General features: G+C 37.6%; 1 protein-coding gene and 1 pseudogene across 4 annotated transcripts in view; both read right to left on the minus strand.

The window, feature by feature from the left end:
• The window catches only part of SLC4A10 (solute carrier family 4 member 10), a 283508-nt gene that overhangs the window by 68616 nt on the left and 197143 nt on the right, over positions 1 to 17749 (minus strand). For all 4 annotated transcript variants that reach the window (XM_081814312.1, XM_081814314.1, XM_081814313.1 and 1 more), the window contains 5 exons: positions 17368 to 17514; positions 8510 to 8610; positions 5094 to 5268; positions 4133 to 4266; positions 3488 to 3733 (listed from right to left, as the gene is read on the minus strand). In XM_081814312.1, the coding sequence (XP_081670438.1) occupies positions 3488 to 3733; positions 4133 to 4266; positions 5094 to 5268; positions 8510 to 8610; positions 17368 to 17514 (803 nt within the window). The remainder of the gene's footprint in view (positions 1 to 3487; positions 3734 to 4132; positions 4267 to 5093; positions 5269 to 8509; positions 8611 to 17367; positions 17515 to 17749) is intronic.
• On the minus strand, positions 15477 to 16466 carry LOC102743599 (UBX domain-containing protein 8 pseudogene; annotated as a pseudogene).

Raw genomic sequence — 17749 nt, forward strand, 5'->3', positions numbered from 1 at the left:
CTTTGAGAGCTTTAGATTATTACTATATATTGAAGGAACTTTCCATCTTATATAAGCAGAATGTTTTATTCTATTTTTGCCATTTCTTAAAATCAAAGCAACCTAGAAAAAGTTATTCCCACAAACTCATTACTTATTGCTAACTTGACATATTCAGCTTGATCATCTGGTGTAATGTATATATTCTTGAAACTAAATTGATTATCTTGACACTTGCACTTGGCACAATGAAAAGAAAGCTTATTGCTTCAAATATAAGGTCTACACATTACCACATTATAAGGTTAGGATGCCAGAGAAACTAGGAAAGTCTTTTTAAAAAAAATCAAAGACATTTTGTTATTTGGTTGGTAAAACTATGAATTTAAGAAAATCTGAATATAGGAGGCCCAAGTATAAAGAATATCTGAAACACAGATCCTAAATATGATGCCTTTTTCAATATCTTACACCTAAACAAGATATGTGAAAGCATGGGCATATTAATTTTGCAAAGATTGCAATCTCAGATATATTGCATCCTAGCTATGACATTTTCTAAGAATTTTTCTCATAAAAACTGTGAAAGCATGAGGCCAGCAACATCAGTAGAAAATTTTAGGTGAGCATGAGTATAATGGCACTTACAAACTGATTAGTGTGAAAGGGTCACAGTGGCAAGAACAAGAAAACCACCAAAAGTGTTATATGGAATCCATGAAACAGAAAATGCTTTCAAGCACATGTATGAGGTTATAAAATGCATTAGACATTTTCGTTAGCAATATTTTACTTACTTTTTTAAATGCACATGACTAAACGTACATTGATCAATATATGTGTTATATGCATAGCAAAATATTAGCTTTGCTTCTCCGAAGACCAGGTAATGGCACTACTGATCAGATTCATGAGCACAATGTGAGTGGTATTGGGAGCCTGGGAATCACAGCGTGAAAATTAAAGTGAGGATGGTACAGTACAGATATCTGATCAGCACATTTCCCAGGGAGACTGTCAACCTCCCTGTTTCTCTTACACCCATTTCAGCACCAAATGATACTAAAACCTCAGCACCCAGCAGGATGAACCAATCTTTCCTAATTGTGGTTGAGAAGAGCACTTGGGCAATGGAACACAGTGATTAGCACACATTCCTGCTCAGCCTTCAAATGATTAGTTTTTGGATGCGTACACTGTGATAAAGCATAACTTGAACTTAAACTTGTGGGGATCTGTTCTTAGAAAAGTGGAGATGGAAACATTGAGAGAGTCAAGACCCATGCAACTCTCCTCCTGATTGCCCTGAAAAGCAGGAATCATGGACAAACAAAGCTATTTTTGCTCTCCAATTATCCTCTGAGCATTTGTCTTACTGAACCCCACAATTTGTCTTGATCTCACCACTTTTGGGGAGGTTGCAATCCCACATTTATCTACTCTCTCACCATCATCTCAAATCTCTCTCTTTCCTCTGCCTCTATGTCCTCATTTCCAAACACAGATACCTCTTTTCTGTCACAAATGACCATTCGCGGTATCTCACTGCCCTCTCCAGCAGACACTGTTTTTCAGTTTCTTTGACACCAAAATGGTCTGTGCATACTTTCTCCACGTCGTTACCGCCTACTCCCTTCTTCATCTTTTGCAAACTAGCTTGTAGTTCTACCTCCCCTCCCTACCCGATGCTGTTTCTTAAGTTAATCATGATCTCTCTCCCTCGTTCGGTTTGATCTCTACCACTGTCCTCTAACAGTCTCTTGGCACAGCCTCATCCCTTGTCTTTGACAACCTGACATTATCCAGGTTTTTGTTTTTGTTTTTCTGATCCTTCTCTCTTATTTTTTCTTCTACCTTCAAACTATGACCATTATCCAGGGCACAGTCTTTGCTTCTCTGATCTTTTTCCTTTTTAAACCCGGAGAGATATTAAATGGTATTCCTCAGTCGGAAGTACCTTAGAAGTGGCCACTGAGGGTTCAGGAACAACTGGAAGGGTGGACAGGTGGTGCCTCCCACCACTTCAAACAGAATAGTTCTGCTTTTACCTGATTTACTTGTTCTATGTTGTTTCTCTTGGAGAGTTTATTTGTATTCACCAGTGAACTAAAAATTGCATCAAAATCCTAAAACCTGAATCTAATTTCTTGTTTTACCACTATCTCTATGACTTTTGACAAATATTACAAAGTTTTAATGCATTTCTTACATCCAGACCTGTGCCTTTCCTTCCATCTGGACCTCTCTCCTACCCCATTCCTCAGCATCTTCCTAACTCCTACTGCTATTTTGGTCTTCTATGTCACTTCCTCCAGGAAGTCCTCTATGAACTCAAAATCTGGGTAGGGTGTTCTTCTGGTGTGGTACCATTGCATTCTGTATCAATCTCTTAACACAGCACTTACCTAATTGTGTTGTCTGTTTGTCTACATTCCCTACTAAACTGGAAGCTCACTCAGGACAGAATATTATTTATACCTCTAGCGTAGTGCTTGGCATGTAATAAGTTTGAAAAATCCAAGCAGATAAATATATATCTTAGCAAGGATATCCAAATTAGGTGACACTGCTCTCTAAAGAGAAATGAAAGGGCTATCCCTCATTCTGATCAAGCTGATCATTCTTCTGATTTGCCTGCTTCCTGAGTGTCCTTGACACCTCCTTCATCCACTTCTGAGTCCTGTTCACAACACCCTAACTATTTGCCTTTTGGGAAAGTTATTTTATATTTCCACTCTGGTTTTTCTTGTCTGAAACAGAGGTATACTGTTAAAGATATCTCTGATGACCAGGAAAAATTTAAGGTACTAAAAATCATGCTATTTTCAACACTGTGTTATTACATCATTCTTAACAAAATTCTAACAATATAGTATTTTGGCCTAGTTTCAACAGTTCCAATGTCTTCCACTAGTAAATAAAGGTAATAAATAAACCTTCAAAGGATTTGAAGCTATATCTAAGCAGTTTATAAGAAGAACGTTGGTAGTTAACTGCCTTGTAAAGAACATATTGCTTCAAATATCTGTTGTACAAAAATGTGTATATATAAATGCAACAAAAAAATCCTAAAATTAAATCAAAGAAAGGCGCAACGTAATGTCCACATACACTCTGCAAACACAGCATTAGAGAAATTTCAAATGGCTGGCGTACTAAAACTAGAAAGTGCAGTAGGTATAGTCCCATCTTTAATCCTAAACGGTAATATCACCTTCAACAGGCAAAGCCTGAGTACCTCCATCATAAAAGTTGTAAGTACTGAAAGCAAAATTACATTTAAATTCAGTGAGTTTTGTTTGTGTTTGTATAATGAGAAATCAAATGTCAGATAAGTAGCTAATGAAAGGACTTTTAAAATCCTGTTCAACTCTGAGAGTCTGTTCAGGGATTTAGATCGTGAATCAATTTAAGTCACTTTATATGCAGGGTGTTTCTCATATTTCTTAAAACAATAGCAATTTTGTAAAGAGAAAAACCCACAGCCAACAGGAGAAATATTACTTACGAGTATTGTGTCAGCAGTTCCAAATCATTATGCATGTTGATTGGATATGCTTCACTGAGTTCAAACAACTTCTCCAGGGCCTCATAGATGAAAATGATGCAAATAAGAGAAGCAAAAGCTTCTTCAGTAAACCGGGTGATATAGCAGACGAGGGAACTTGCATCGGTGGCCACGAGTATGATACACAGAGTTGCAGTCCAAAGTCCAATACTAGCTCTTAAAGATAGGTATGACAGCCCATATTCTCTAGAAGGAGGAAAAGAACAGTGGGAATAAGGTCATTTAACAGCTTGCCACCATTTTAAATAGATGGAAATAAGTCTAATTCAGGAAGTGAAAGTAAACAAGCTTCACATCCCATGAATATCTAAATTCAAGACTGTCTAAAGGGAACATCTTAAGGGGACAAAACTGAAAGGGGTTTCTCAGTGTTTAAAACAGAGTATCATTTTTTAGAAATTTTACTTAACATATTACACAAATCTTTTATTTTTCCTTTATTTCCATGGAGAGACAAAAATGGCAAACTGAATCTAATCAGCCACTTCTACCTCTCCCAGCAGACTCCGAATGTGATGTTGGGAGAAGTATAAATACAGTGGAGAAATAGAAAGGGGCTAAGGGCCAAAAGTATTTGACACTTACTTGCAAAATTTAAACAAAATTTTTTCAAACACCAAAACTGGTCCCGTACTGCCTAATATGGTAAGAGGCTGTCCACCAAAGAGAGAATAGGCTATCCCAGTCATAGATGCTCCAAAGAGAGATTCGATTGCACTCTGTGTGGAGATACAAATAAGTCCATTATCTAAGCTGTACAGGCAACCATTATAACTAGGGAGAAAATATTTAAAATACATGAGTATATTCTTTCTCCTTTGCTCTGAAAAGCCTAGCGACCTTGGGCAGGATGTGGGGTAGGAGGATAAGAAAAGGGACAAGCAGGGGTCCCTGGGTGGCTCAGTCGTTAAGCGTCTGCCTTCGGCTCAGGTCATGATCCCAGGGTCCTGGGATCGAGCCCCACGTCCGGTTCCCTGCCCCACGGGGAACCTGCTTCTCCTTCTCCCTTTGCCTCTCCCCCTGCTTGTGCTCTTTCTCGCTATCTCTGTAACTATCTGTCTCTCTCTGTCAAATAAATAAAATGTTAAAAAAAAAAAGATTAAAAAAAAGAAAAGGGACAAGCAGTCAGCAGAATATGAGTGGTACTCAGTGGGGATATGTCCTCTCCACATTCCTTATCTTGTTTTTTTTTTTCCTACTAACAATTTACATGTATTCGTGGTAAGTGTCAGGACAGAAGCATAGCCTGTATAAACAGGAAATGCGCTCCTTGTGAGGTGAGAACCAGAGCAAAAAGCTAGCCAAGGATTGGGGGTCAGGAATGAGACCAGAACCTTGTGTGAGACTGAGAGCTAACTTCTGAGGTATTCCACTCCCAGAGTACCAGTTCTACCTGCCATCCAGGAAACTCATATGAAGTGTACCAGTAAGACCACACATCAAATCTCTCCTCAAGACGGAATCCAAAAGCTTATGGACACTTATCTAACTATGAATCTTAAACACTGACTGAGCTTTAAAAATCCAAGGAGAGCATAATACATACTATACGACCTTCAGTTGCTTCTCCCAGCAGTCCTCCAAACGTGATAACAGGAGACATACACGCGCAGTAGAGAAACAGAAAAGATGCTAAGCACTGCAGGCTGAAAGCATCTCTGAAGTCACTCCAGAAGTATGGAGCTTTTCTTTTGATATCTAAAATAAGTCCCCCAAAAATCCTAAGACAGGGGGGAGAAACACAAGAGTGAAATCCAAATATAAAAAAAAACCCACACAAATCAAAACCCTCATTTACTCTGTTGCCAGGTCACAGTATATGTTTTCCATGAGCAGAGATGAGACCCATTTTAACCTGCTACATTGTATTATTGTGATCTACAGAGACGGCTTTGCACCACTATGTTACTTCAAGTCCTAACCAGATATTGGGCCAGCAACCAAAAAACCCCAGGTTCTCTTAAACAAGGTTCAGAGCAGTTCCTCCAACAAAATTCAAGTAATGAGATTTAAGGATTACTCTAATCTCCATGCCATTTCTGTATCCATCAATTCCTCCTAAACTCGGGTCTACTACCCTCAATCACTGGCAGTATTTCCCAATTGTTTACATTTCATTTAGCATGGCAGAAAGTGAAGGTTGGGAAGGTAAACTGGCTTTCGTATTCTCCAATAGTGAGCATTCCCCTGGAGAGAAGATGGAGTGTTTAACCACGGCTCCAGTTACCTACTTTCTCTGCCAAAATATTCCTCACCATGTATTGTTTCCAGGCATCTAAATGGCCTTATGGACAACAGGAATACCTAGTAAAGACAGATTGCTTCCATGATTGTTGCCATTTTTAGGGAATTAGGAAGGGGACCTTAAAATAACCAACCTAGAGGGCGCCTGGGTGGCTTAGTCAGTTAAGTGTCTGCCTTCAGCTCAGGTCATGATCCTGGAGTCCCAGGATCGAGTCCCGCATCGGGCTCCCTGCTCAGCAGGGAGTCTGCTTCTCCCCCTGACCCTCCCCCCTCTCATGCTATCATTCTCGCTCTCTCTCAATAAATAAATTTAAAAATCTTTTTAAAAAATTAATAAAAATAACCAACCTAGAAAAATGTAATTTTGATCCACTTTTATCTAGACATATCCCAACATCTATCATTCACAAGACAATGGTGACCTTCCTTGGTATAAATTCACTTATTCTAAATGTATCCAAAAACCACATTGAAACACTTGAAAGAGGAGGGGCAAATAGCATTAAATTGTGAAATGCTCCCTAAAATTTAAGGACCAAAATGTTTTCAATCGACTAGGAACGAGAGTATTAATGAACAAGTATTCTCATTCTTTGAACATTTAGTAATAATATGTGGATTTAACATTTGGCTACTAAGAGCTCTTTGTGCTCCATGGAATAAAGATGTCATATTAAAATGAATAAGACCATGATTAAGTTCCTACGGGAAGGTTAAAAAACACATTATGTTCCAATATACTGCCAGTATGCTGAATATATTTGGATTATGCAAAAATATTAAGTTTTGTTACTTATTTTCTAGATAGATACATTCACTGGCAATCTAAGAATCACCTCAAAAATTATTGTTCTCTTGAGAAACAAATTCTGGTTTGCCTTGAAAAATGTATATCGTCAGGATAACTGAAAATTTTGACTATCATTTTTAATTGCCCTGATCTGACTGACATAGACACAATAGTAACGTTAGTAACTATCTTACTATTATGTAAGTGATAGAATCACTACGTTTTTCTAGTGATTGCTTCCATCAGAAAGATAGGCAGTAGCAGAAACTGAGTGGGATGAAATTCTAACTGAAAAAAGGACATTTAAATCCAAAGAAGCTTACAGTGAACCCGTGAAACTCACACACACAGAGATCACCTTAGTTTCCCATACCTGTGTTTGTTAAACATATGCATAGGTTTTATTTGGGGAGGATCATTTCTGAATGATGTGTTAACTTATCAAAGTCACAATTCAAAATAGATTTAATCTACTATTTATTCATTCATTTATAATTTATACCCCACCTAATCCCCAAAATATTTTGAGGTGGTTATGAACTGTTACTTAGTGGTTAATATTTATAGGTTTGGTAGTACTTCCTACTAGACCGTTGTTTTCTAATTAATTACTTATTAGGGCATACATTAGTCTAAATAGCTATTATATTACTGTGTAATGAACGTGCTTTTAGCAGCAAAAATCTAAATCCGGAAGTGGGAGGTCATTGCAGAGAACAGTGCAAGGGCAGCCCAGATGTACACCAGCAACTCCAGGAGAGCAGATGAGTAATGGATACTTCAAGTCATGTCAGCAACAGAATCTGTGGAAGAACTCTGGAGAAGCGAAGATACCGGATATTGGTGACCTGGGAGGATTTAGGAAGCAGTAAGGAAAAGTGAACTTCGAAAAAAATCTAAGCTATGTGGCATGTTATACCTGAGAGAGAGAGAGAGAAAGAGAGAGAAAAAAAGAACCACCAAAAATAAAAAGACAGCATTTGAAAATACGAAAGCAAACAGAAGGAGTAACCGCGCTTCCAGTAAAGGGAAAAGGAAAAAATTGTTTGAATCATCTCAAATTATGTATGGAGCCCGAGGAAGACGTTCAAGGACATTTCCTCAGAGACAAAACATAGATAAAGGGAAAGAACAGAGAAGAATTAAAATGCACAGAGTTGTCAGAAACCGGAAAGTCGGCTTAGAGGACACAGTGAAAGCAGTCCGGAAATGGCCTTGAGAGGAGGGGAGTACCAATCCTGCAAAGCCTTTGCCATTGCCTTCAATTATAATGGAGGCTGTGTGCGCACATATTCCCTGAAGACAGACCCTCCCAAGGCTTTCTGATTTTCTGCTCACACATTGCTTGGAGAGAGACAAGCTGTCAAAAAACGATAAAGAACCATTTTAAGGAATAAATTGAAGCTTTCATCTCTTCAAAGATGTGTGATTAGAAAAATAAATCATATAGCTCTTTCAAATTACAACCATAAAAATAAAAAATACTATTATATACATCCTACTTGCATATAATGAGACAGGGTCTATAAGACTGTGTTCTTGGTATTTATTTTTATTTCCATATTGAACTTGAAGCTTTCAACGGGCTCTTTTAGAAGGGGCAACTGACAGTTTTCTTATTCATTCTAAGAATCTGTGAATGCATTTTATGCACAGCAAAATGAAAGACTAGGTAAGATAAAATGGAATGATGTATCCACTTTAATAGTAAAAAAATCATTAGCAAATACTGGGAAATCAAATTAATCGGCATTAAGTAGGTATTCAAGTACTAGGTATTCAAACAAATAAATAGGTATTCAAATAAATCAGTATTCACTAAGTACTCAAAGTCTAAAAAAAAATTACATCTCAAAACAGCAATTCCTGACACAAAGAACGGTGTCTCATTTGGTCTTTGAAGTCCCATACAAGTGCTTTTCACTAACCTTCCAGTTCGCTGGAGTTCGGGTCCACTATGTCCTCCGTGGGGCTCTGCTTCCCCATGAGCTGCTGTTCCATTCGGTACAGCAGGAATCTTCCTCTTCTCCTGCAGGAAGTTTTTTGTTTTTGTTTTTTAATTTCAGGTGCTAGTTGTAAATAACAAAAACAGATTTTTTTCCCTTGAGGCAATATGCAGAGTGGCTAAGAACCCAGGCTCTGTTACTTATTTGCTGCATGACTTCTAGCAAGTTATCTAAGCCTCCTAAAGCTTCAGTTCCCTCCTCCATTTACTAGTAGTAATAACATCTGTCAGTGGGATTGAGAAAATTAAATGACGTGATGGACATTTGTTCATTCTTTCAACTAATCTTTACTGGGGGCCTCGTGTGCCATGCATTGTTATGGATGCTAGAGAGGCAAAGATGAGCAAGAAAAAGCATTCTTACTGGAGACAAACAACAAATCTCTAACATCAAGTAGAGATAGAGCTATGAAGACAAAGGAAGGAAAGGAAGGGGACAGAGAGACCCTCGAGGGCTGGGTAGGTTGGAGTGAGGAGGTACTAGGTATGGTGGCGTTATGTGCCTGGCATAGTTCAACTGTTCAATAAACTTAAACTATTACCATTAACTATTTTTAAGGGTAGTTCCCTCTTTTATTCTGGCTGATATCTTCCTACCCATGGAATGATTTACAATATGGTTTTTTCTGACTTACAGAGATTCAAAAGATTATTACAAAAGGAGACTTCAGTTGAGCCATTGAAAAATTAGCTGAGGCTTATGTAAGTGCTGTCTTATTCACAAGTCTATTTCACCCACTTTTGTCAGTGACAGAGATTTTTAAAAATCAGAAAATCCCACCTATCCGTTATCTTAGAGTATGCCAGCGTGTTCAAAAGGACTTAAAAGGATCATAAAAATTCTTAAAGTGGTGCAATTAAAATTTTTACTTGACTGCCGTTCCAAAATAGCGTAATCATTATCAAATGTTCTTATGTACAATGGGACGTTTAGGTAAAATGGCACAGGTTTGAAACATGAGAAAAATAGGCTTTGAAATGCACAAAATATAGAAAAGTTCATTGTTTAATGTTTTTACAGTTTTCCAGGTATATGAATAGGTACACTGAACTAAAGTTCAAAGATAAAAGAGAGGATGTCTGTCGACTGATGGAGGAACTGCCTTTACATATAAATAATTATTATCCATTGTAAAGGGCTTTAAGAGTGGCCTCAGTACCTTCAATACCCAACAGTCACCCAGGAAACACTTCTTAGCTTCCACAAATCTCAGAAAGCAAGTGGTATTATTTGGTCTTCTGGGTCATTATCCCTTACTGGCTATGTTAACTCAGGGTCTTACGATGGAAAAAGCTATACTTAGATAAGGCGAATGATAAACCATAAAAGATATTAGCCATTCTAAAGCACCTGTTTCATCAAGGAGTGTTCATCTCAGAGTAAGAGGGAAAGGTGTGTGAAAAGAGATGTATGAACAGTACTGATGAATATTCTGAGGAAATATTTTTTGTTCAGAAACACAGGTATTTTGATATTTTAAAACAAATCGATGAGTGAATATATATTTGACTACTCAAATTATACAATTTATTTTGTCAATCAACAAATACTTATTGAGAGCCGATTTGTGTCAGGTTCTTGGCCCCACCACTAATACACCAGTGGACAAATCAGGTCTGTGGAGCTCACATTCTAATGGGGAATGCCAACAATAAAAAAATAAACACATAAGTAAATTAATTTTATGGTATGTTAGAAAGATTAAAACTATGTAAAAATAAAAATTTATAGTAGAGTAAGGCATGGTCTGAGGTGTGGGCTGGGTGGGCAGGGAGGAAAGAGTGGCAATTATAAACAGAACCATCAGATAGATCAGTGAGAAAAGTGTCATTTGAGAAAAATCTGAGGGAGTCAAGGGACTAAGCCATGAGAATAACTGGGGGATATCCAGACAGGAAAGAAGAGCCAATGGGACAGTGTCAAGGCAGGAGTATGGCTGTAGGGTCTGAAGAACAAGGAGCAAAGAAGCCAAATGGCTGGAGAGGAGCGAGCAAGGCAGAAAGTGGTAGTTTACTTTGAAGAGGTACAGGGATGCCAGAGTAGGTTTAGTAAACCGTTGTAAGTATTTGGCTTTTATTCTCAGTGAAATGAGTTAGTGTTGTAGGGTTTTGAGGAAAGGAGTAGCATGATCTCATTTGGAGTCACTCTGGCTGCTGTGTTGAGAACACAGGGGCCAAGGACACAAACAAGGAGACCAGTTAAAAAGCTATTTCAATAATCCAGGAGAAAAATGACGGTAGCTTGAACTAGGATGGTGGCGGTGGCATCAATGAGAAGTGGTGTAATTCTGGATAAATACCAAAGGCGAAACCAAGAGTATTTCCTGGCAGAATGGAAATCTAAGAATAAATTAAAATTAGTAATTTGCGCTTGATCAACAGTAAGATTGGAATTAGGACCTAACAAAAAAGAGGGTGCAGACAGAAGAGACTTTTCAAAAAGACACTTCAGGAAGCATCATATTGCCTTTTCTAACATAAATGCAAAGATGCGTACAGGAACAGAAATGAGACAATCTACAATTCAGTTCAAACTTTGGACATGTCAAGGTTTAGATATCTAGAAGACATCCAAGTGAAGACATGGGACAGGCATTTGGATAAATAACTCTCAAGTTCAAAGTAAACAATAAATTTGGGAGAGGATTTAAAGCTATAAGATTGGATGATATTATCAGGAGAATGAGTGTAGGTAGAGAAGAGAAGATGACTACAGACTGAGCCTGCATCATTTCAAAATAAAGAAAGAAGAAACTGGCATAGGAGTCTGAGAAGGAGTGACCAGTGAGCTAGGAGGAAAATCAAGAATGTGGTGTTTTGGGAGCTAAGCAAAGAGAGTATATCAGGGAAAGGGAAATCATCAATTCTGTCAAATGCTGTTCACTGACAGGCTAAATGAAATTCAGACTGAGAGTTGACTATGGGATTGAGCATTGTGGAGATCTTTGGTGACCTTCATGTAAGTAATTTTAGTGAAGTGATGGGGACAAAAGCCTTATTGGAGAAAGTTTAAGAGAGACTTGGAGGAGAGGAACTGGAGCAGGTAGTACAGAGAACTCCTGTGCCATTTGGTTGCAGAGGGGAAAAAAAAAAAAAAGGAATGGGTGAGTAGCTGATAGAGGTAGCAGTAAAGAGAGTTCTTTTTTTTTTTTAAGATTTGCAAATTAAGGTTGCATGCTAGTAAAAATGATGTAATACAGAACAAAAGAATTGATGATATAGGAGAGAAAGAGGAGAATTGGTGGCATAATGTCTTTGAATAGGTTTGAAGAGATGGGATCTAGTGCAAAGGTAGAATGCTAACTTTGGATAATTCGTCAATAGTAATATATGGGAAGGCAGATTATGTGAGTGCAGATGCTGGTAGGCAGATAGGCATGGTAGTGGGAGTCTATGGAAGTTCTCTTTGATCATTTCAAATTTCTCCGTGAAGTGGGAAGCAAGTCAAATCTGAAAGTGAGGGTCAGGAAGGATGTGCTGAAGATTTGAGGAGAGAAAACGGGTCTGAAATAGTCATCTAGAGAGAATTATTGGCCTAGGGGAGTATAGTATGATGAACTTGCAACATTAAGGGCCCACTTGAAGTATGTGGTCATGAATTAATGAGATCAGTCAGTGTAGTTATGTTTTCCTTCAGCTACGCTCATCTGTATCAATGCAGGTACAGATTAAAGAGTTGGATTCACACAAGGTTGTGGTTTCAACAAGCAAGTAAAAGGTATGAGAGAAAAGCAAAGAAGTTTGGGGTATACACAAGGGAGTGATTATAATGCCCGACATAAAGTTCTAATGAATATTTTCAAGGTTATCCTTTGAGGTGACTAGTTATTCTTCTCTTAACTGAGAGGAAAAAGTGCTTAAAGATCTGTGATTTATGGGGTACCTGGGTCCCTCAGTCAGTTAAGCACCTGACTCTTGATTTTGGCTCAGGTCATGACCTGAGGGTTGTGAGATCAAGCTCTGCATCTCCCTCTCCCTCTGCCCCCGCCCTCGCTCTTATGTGTGCTCTCTCTCACAAAAAAAAAACAAAAAACAAAAAAAAACCCTGTGATTCACGCATTTCAAAAGACCATAAAAACCATGGAAATTATCCCATGGGGGGAAAATAGTATTTGAATGAGTATGAAGTCAGAGTATTTAATATCTTTTAATTTATCTTGCTTCATTTAATGAAAGAAACCATAGTTCATAGTATCTGTTATTCAATTACAACATACATTTAAAAAATACTAATGTTGTAAAGAAGCATAGCAGAACCCAAAGGCCTTGATTCCTAATTCAATGTTCTTTCTACTACTGCCTCTTAATACTCAGAATCCAATAATTAATCCTGATTTTAAAGAGTCCCATAAAAATAATTTTAAAAATAGAGTTCCCAGGCCTCAACTTGCTTCAAAAATATCATTCCTCAAAGGCAAGATGTTTTCAAAAATGCTTGACTTCAGTTTTAATGTTTAAAAAACTAAATAGTGTTAACAAGTGACTTTTAAAGTCTCACTCTCAATGTATTAATATTTTCACAGAATTTTTCCAAATAACATCAGTTAAAGAGTTTCTTTCTTATTACTTCAAGAAGCATTATATTGCCTTTTCTAATATTGTAAGTGCAAAGATGTTTACAAGTACAAAAATAAGTCAATCATGACCTCAAAGTTACTCTTTAAGCAACTTCTTTTATTTTAGTAGTTTGAAATCAACTGAAATTATGTGGCTGTAGGTATAGAATCAGAAAATTGTCACTGTTGAGAAAAGGAAATCAAATAATCTTTAATAATTATGAAATGACTTCAGAATGAAAATATAGAAATAAGACATCAGTACATATTTCTTAAATTGATAGTGAGATTAAGCTGACCTTTTTAAATACTCATGGCTGAGCGGTACACTTGTTCATCTGCCCACCTCTGGCTAACCAGGAAAACTTCTATGTCCAGGGCTGAGTCAACTAGGGCAGTAGAGTCTGATGGGTTGTACTCCACAGGGACAAGAACCCAAGACAAGGCTGACTAGATGACAACTGGGAGGGTTTCAGGAGGTATATTCAGTAGGAACAGAGGTGGCAATATGAGTGGGCTTAACAAACATTTGGCCACCAATCTCAACAAAGTCAGGACTGCAATTAAAAAATGTGACCCCAAATAATAGCAACAGTCTTTATTTTTACCTTTCTGGATTATATAATGAGTGAAATGCACACTGGATTTTTATAGGCAAAAATTTTATAATTTTTGTACCATATGTCCACACAACGTTAATACATAAGATTATAATTTAAAAGTTGTTCCCGATCATAAATATGATTAGCAGTAATGGGGAATTTTCTATATAATATGATTAAGCCAGCCACTGAATTTTCTTTTTTTTTAATGTTGTCATTATTTTATTTTTAAAAATATTGATCCACCTGGAACTTGTAAATGTTCCAATTTAGTGCAAGGTAAAATTAAATAAATCTTGACATTAATTAGGTAAACAATACATACATATCAAAAAGAACTTTTTTTTTACCTTTTTTTAAAGTTTTTATTTTAACCACCTGGTCCTTATCATGACAAGTACATTCCTTAATCCCCATCATGTATTTTACCTATCCTTCCACCCACCTCCCCTCTAGTAACCATCAGCTTCTTCTCTACAGTTAAGAGTCTGTTTCTTTGTCTCGCTCCTTTTTTTTCCCCTTTACTCATTTGTTTTGTTTCTTAAATTCCACAAATTAATCAAATTGAACGGTATTTATCTTTCTCTGACTGACTTATTTTGCCTAGCATTATACTCTGTAGCTCCATCTATGTTGTTGCAAATGGCAAGATGTCATTCTTTTTTACGGCTGAGTAATATGTATATATATACACCACTTCTTTATCCATTCATCAGTCGATGGACAACTTGGGCTGCTTCCATATCTTGGCTATTTAAATAATGCTGCTATAAACACAGGGGTGCATGTATCCCTTTGAATTAGTGTTCTTGTATTCTTCAGATAAATACCCAATAGTGTGTCTACTGGACCAAAGGATGGTTCTACTTAACTTTTTGAGAAATCTCCATACTGTTTTCCATAGTGGCTGCACCAGTTTGCATTCCCACCAACAGTGCAAGAGGGTCATTTTTCCCCACATCCTTGCCAACACCTGTTATTTCTTGTTTTTGATTTTAGCCATTCTGACAGGTGTGAGGTGATAACTCATTGTGGTTCTGATTTGCATTTTCCTGATGGTGAGTTATGTTGAGCATCTTTTTATGTGTCTGTTGGCCATCTGGATGTCTTCTTTGGAGAAATGTCTGGTCATGTCTTCTGCCCATTTTTAATTGGATTATTGGGTTTTGGGTATTGAGTTTTATAAGTTCTTTACATATTTTGGATACTAACCCTTTATGGGATATGAAAAAAAACTTTAAAGCATTAGAAAGCTTTGAAATGTCTTTAAAGTTTAATTTGTAGAAATACAGCAGAATAAACATTTCTACTTGATAGACTTTAAAGAGTTTGACTGAGTAATGAAATGCTCAGTGTGGCAAGGTGGACTGAAGAGGCAGAAAACAAAGTCATATGACTTTGTTTTTCAACTTAGTGATAAATGATGTCAGCTAGGAAAAATATAAATTATTGAGTGCCTTACTGTATACATTTTTATCTAGTTTTCATTTGGTATATTATAAGATGGCACATTCCAAAAACTATTATATGCAGAGAACAATCCTTTTCCAATCCTTTATGTCCATATGTTCCCATAAATATCAACATTAGAGTGTTTATTGCCTTGAGCTCAATCGAGGTACTGCATGACTTTAATGTGAATCCTTTAATGTTCTATAAGGTCATGGTATAGCTGATTTTATGTAGAACATGTAGTTCTCATTTCTTAATTAGTTGCTCTTCTCCTTCTCTTTCATACTGAGTATATAGTATCCACAGTTATTCCTATATCCTTCAGGGACCAGCCTTCCTCCACTTCCAGGGGCCTTCTGGGAAAGAAAGTAGAAAGGCTGTATAGGGATGTGTGGTACCTGATTTTTATCATCCAGTCAAATAAGACCTGTGAACTGCAACACTAAACAAACTTTCTTCTCAGGACCCACTTGGACATTGGAGAGCAATAACTACTTTTTCAGCTGTTTCAGGAGATTCTTCAGGTAGATCAAGAAGCTCCTTCTGTGTGGGCTCTTCAGCAGATGGTGAAACTTTGGTTAAAGGCTCAGGTTGGGGTGCCTGGGTGACTCAGTCAGTTAAGCAACTGACTCTTGATTTCTGCTCAGGTCCTGATCTCAAGGTGCGACCTAGTCCTGCAATGGGCTCTGGGCTGAGCATGGAGCCTGTTTAAGATTCTCTCTCTCCCTCTCTCTCTGCCCCAACCCACTGCTCATCCACACATGCGCTCTCTCTCAAAATAAATAAATAAAGGCTTAGGCAAGTTGAGTCTCTGCTGCTTCTCTGTGTGATGTTTCAAAAGATGTCTGACTTGTTTTCGAGCACCAAATCTTCATCACCCACAAGTTTATGACCATTGCTTAACAGGTTTCACCTGTTAACTGATAAAAGCACTCTTCCAGTTTTCTCAATTTCATTTCCTGGTGAGGTCTTAGAACATTCTCTATGTATCTACTGGCCTTCTCACCCTGTGCTTTGTGTTTTTTTCTGGCAAGTTTTTGCCTTTTCTTATTCTTCTCTTCTTTCAGATACATTTGGGAAGATTTAAATGAATTAAGCCATGAGGTAGTCACAGAAGTAATTAAAGTAAGAAGGGCAATTGGTAAGAAAATCTGGACACCCAGCAAAATTAGATCTTTAATTCCTAAATCAGGGATCCTATGCCAAGCTCCAGACACAAGAAGGGAAGAGAAGAGAGGAGGAAAATGCCAATAACCCCATGAGAAGCCATAGTGGTGGGAGCCCCGTATCTGTGCAGGAGGTTGAATTTTCTTAATACTTGCCAATTTCAAAGAGCTATATCAACCAACAAGCAATGCTACAATCCAACTCAATTCTGACACTAGTTAATGGGAGATAGCATCAGATTCCAGGGTTGAGGGTTCATTCCTGCAAGATGGCCCCCACGCCCCTCCCCAGATTGCTACTTGAGCTTCTGACTGAGTGGCTATAAATCAGAGGTTCCCACGACCCTCTCCTCTGGTTCAATTAATTTGCTAGAGCTGCTCACAGAACTCAGGGCAACATTTTACTTATAGATTACTGGTTTATTACAAAAGAATATAACTCAGAAACAGAGCCAGGTAGAGAGCTGCACAGGGCAAGGTATGGGGAAAGGGCAGGAACTTCCATGCCCTCTCCAGACATGCTACTCTCCCCAATCTCCACGTGTTCACCACTTGGAAGCTCTCAGTTCCCTGTCCTTTTGGGATTCCATGGAGGCTTCATTACAGAGGCATGATTGATTAAACCATTGGCCACTCAATCTCTAGCCCCTTCCACTCACTGGAGATGAGAGGGTGCGACTGAAAATTCCAACCCTCTAATCACATGCTTGGCTCCACTGGCCACCAGCCCCCATCCTGTGGTGAGTTCTAAAAGTCACCTCATTAACATAACAAAAGACACCTTTGTTGCTTTCCTCACTTAGGAAATTTCAAGGGGCTTAGGAGCTCTGTGCCAAAAAACGGAATGAATGCCAAATATATATTTGTTATTATAAATCACAACATCACAGAGGTTATAATTTAAATCACTTTGAATCTTTTGAATGAGTTATACCATTTCAGTACATGTATTTAAAAGACAACAAAATGATGGGATTTTTAAGAGTATTTTCAAATAAAACATACCTGAGAAGGAACATTTTTGGGAGGCTCTATACGAATGCTTGGATCCCATTCTCCAGGAGGGAGAACAGTAACCTGATCCAAAAATTCATCGATTCCTGATACCAAGTCATTGCGATCTTTAGCTTTGTAAGCAACATCATGAAATACCTATAGGAGGAAAAGAAAAAAACAATAAGTAAAAGATAAAAAAGCAATTATAAAAACTTAACATGTTCAGTGTTTTCATTTCCCAGTTATCTCACAATTTAAAAAAATAGGCAGCTCTAACTAAAGAAGTTTTTAATTTAAACTATTATAATTTAGTTTATTCTATGAATGCACACAGATACATATTTTTCTTAGAATGCTAGAATGAATGTTGAAATTTCTGGAGGCAAGAGTA

This window comes from Leptonychotes weddellii, chromosome 3 (assembly GCF_054177405.1).
Source record: "Leptonychotes weddellii isolate Sample4059 chromosome 3, ASM5417740v2, whole genome shotgun sequence".
In the NCBI taxonomy this organism is placed as follows: Eukaryota; Metazoa; Chordata; class Mammalia; order Carnivora; family Phocidae; genus Leptonychotes; species Leptonychotes weddellii.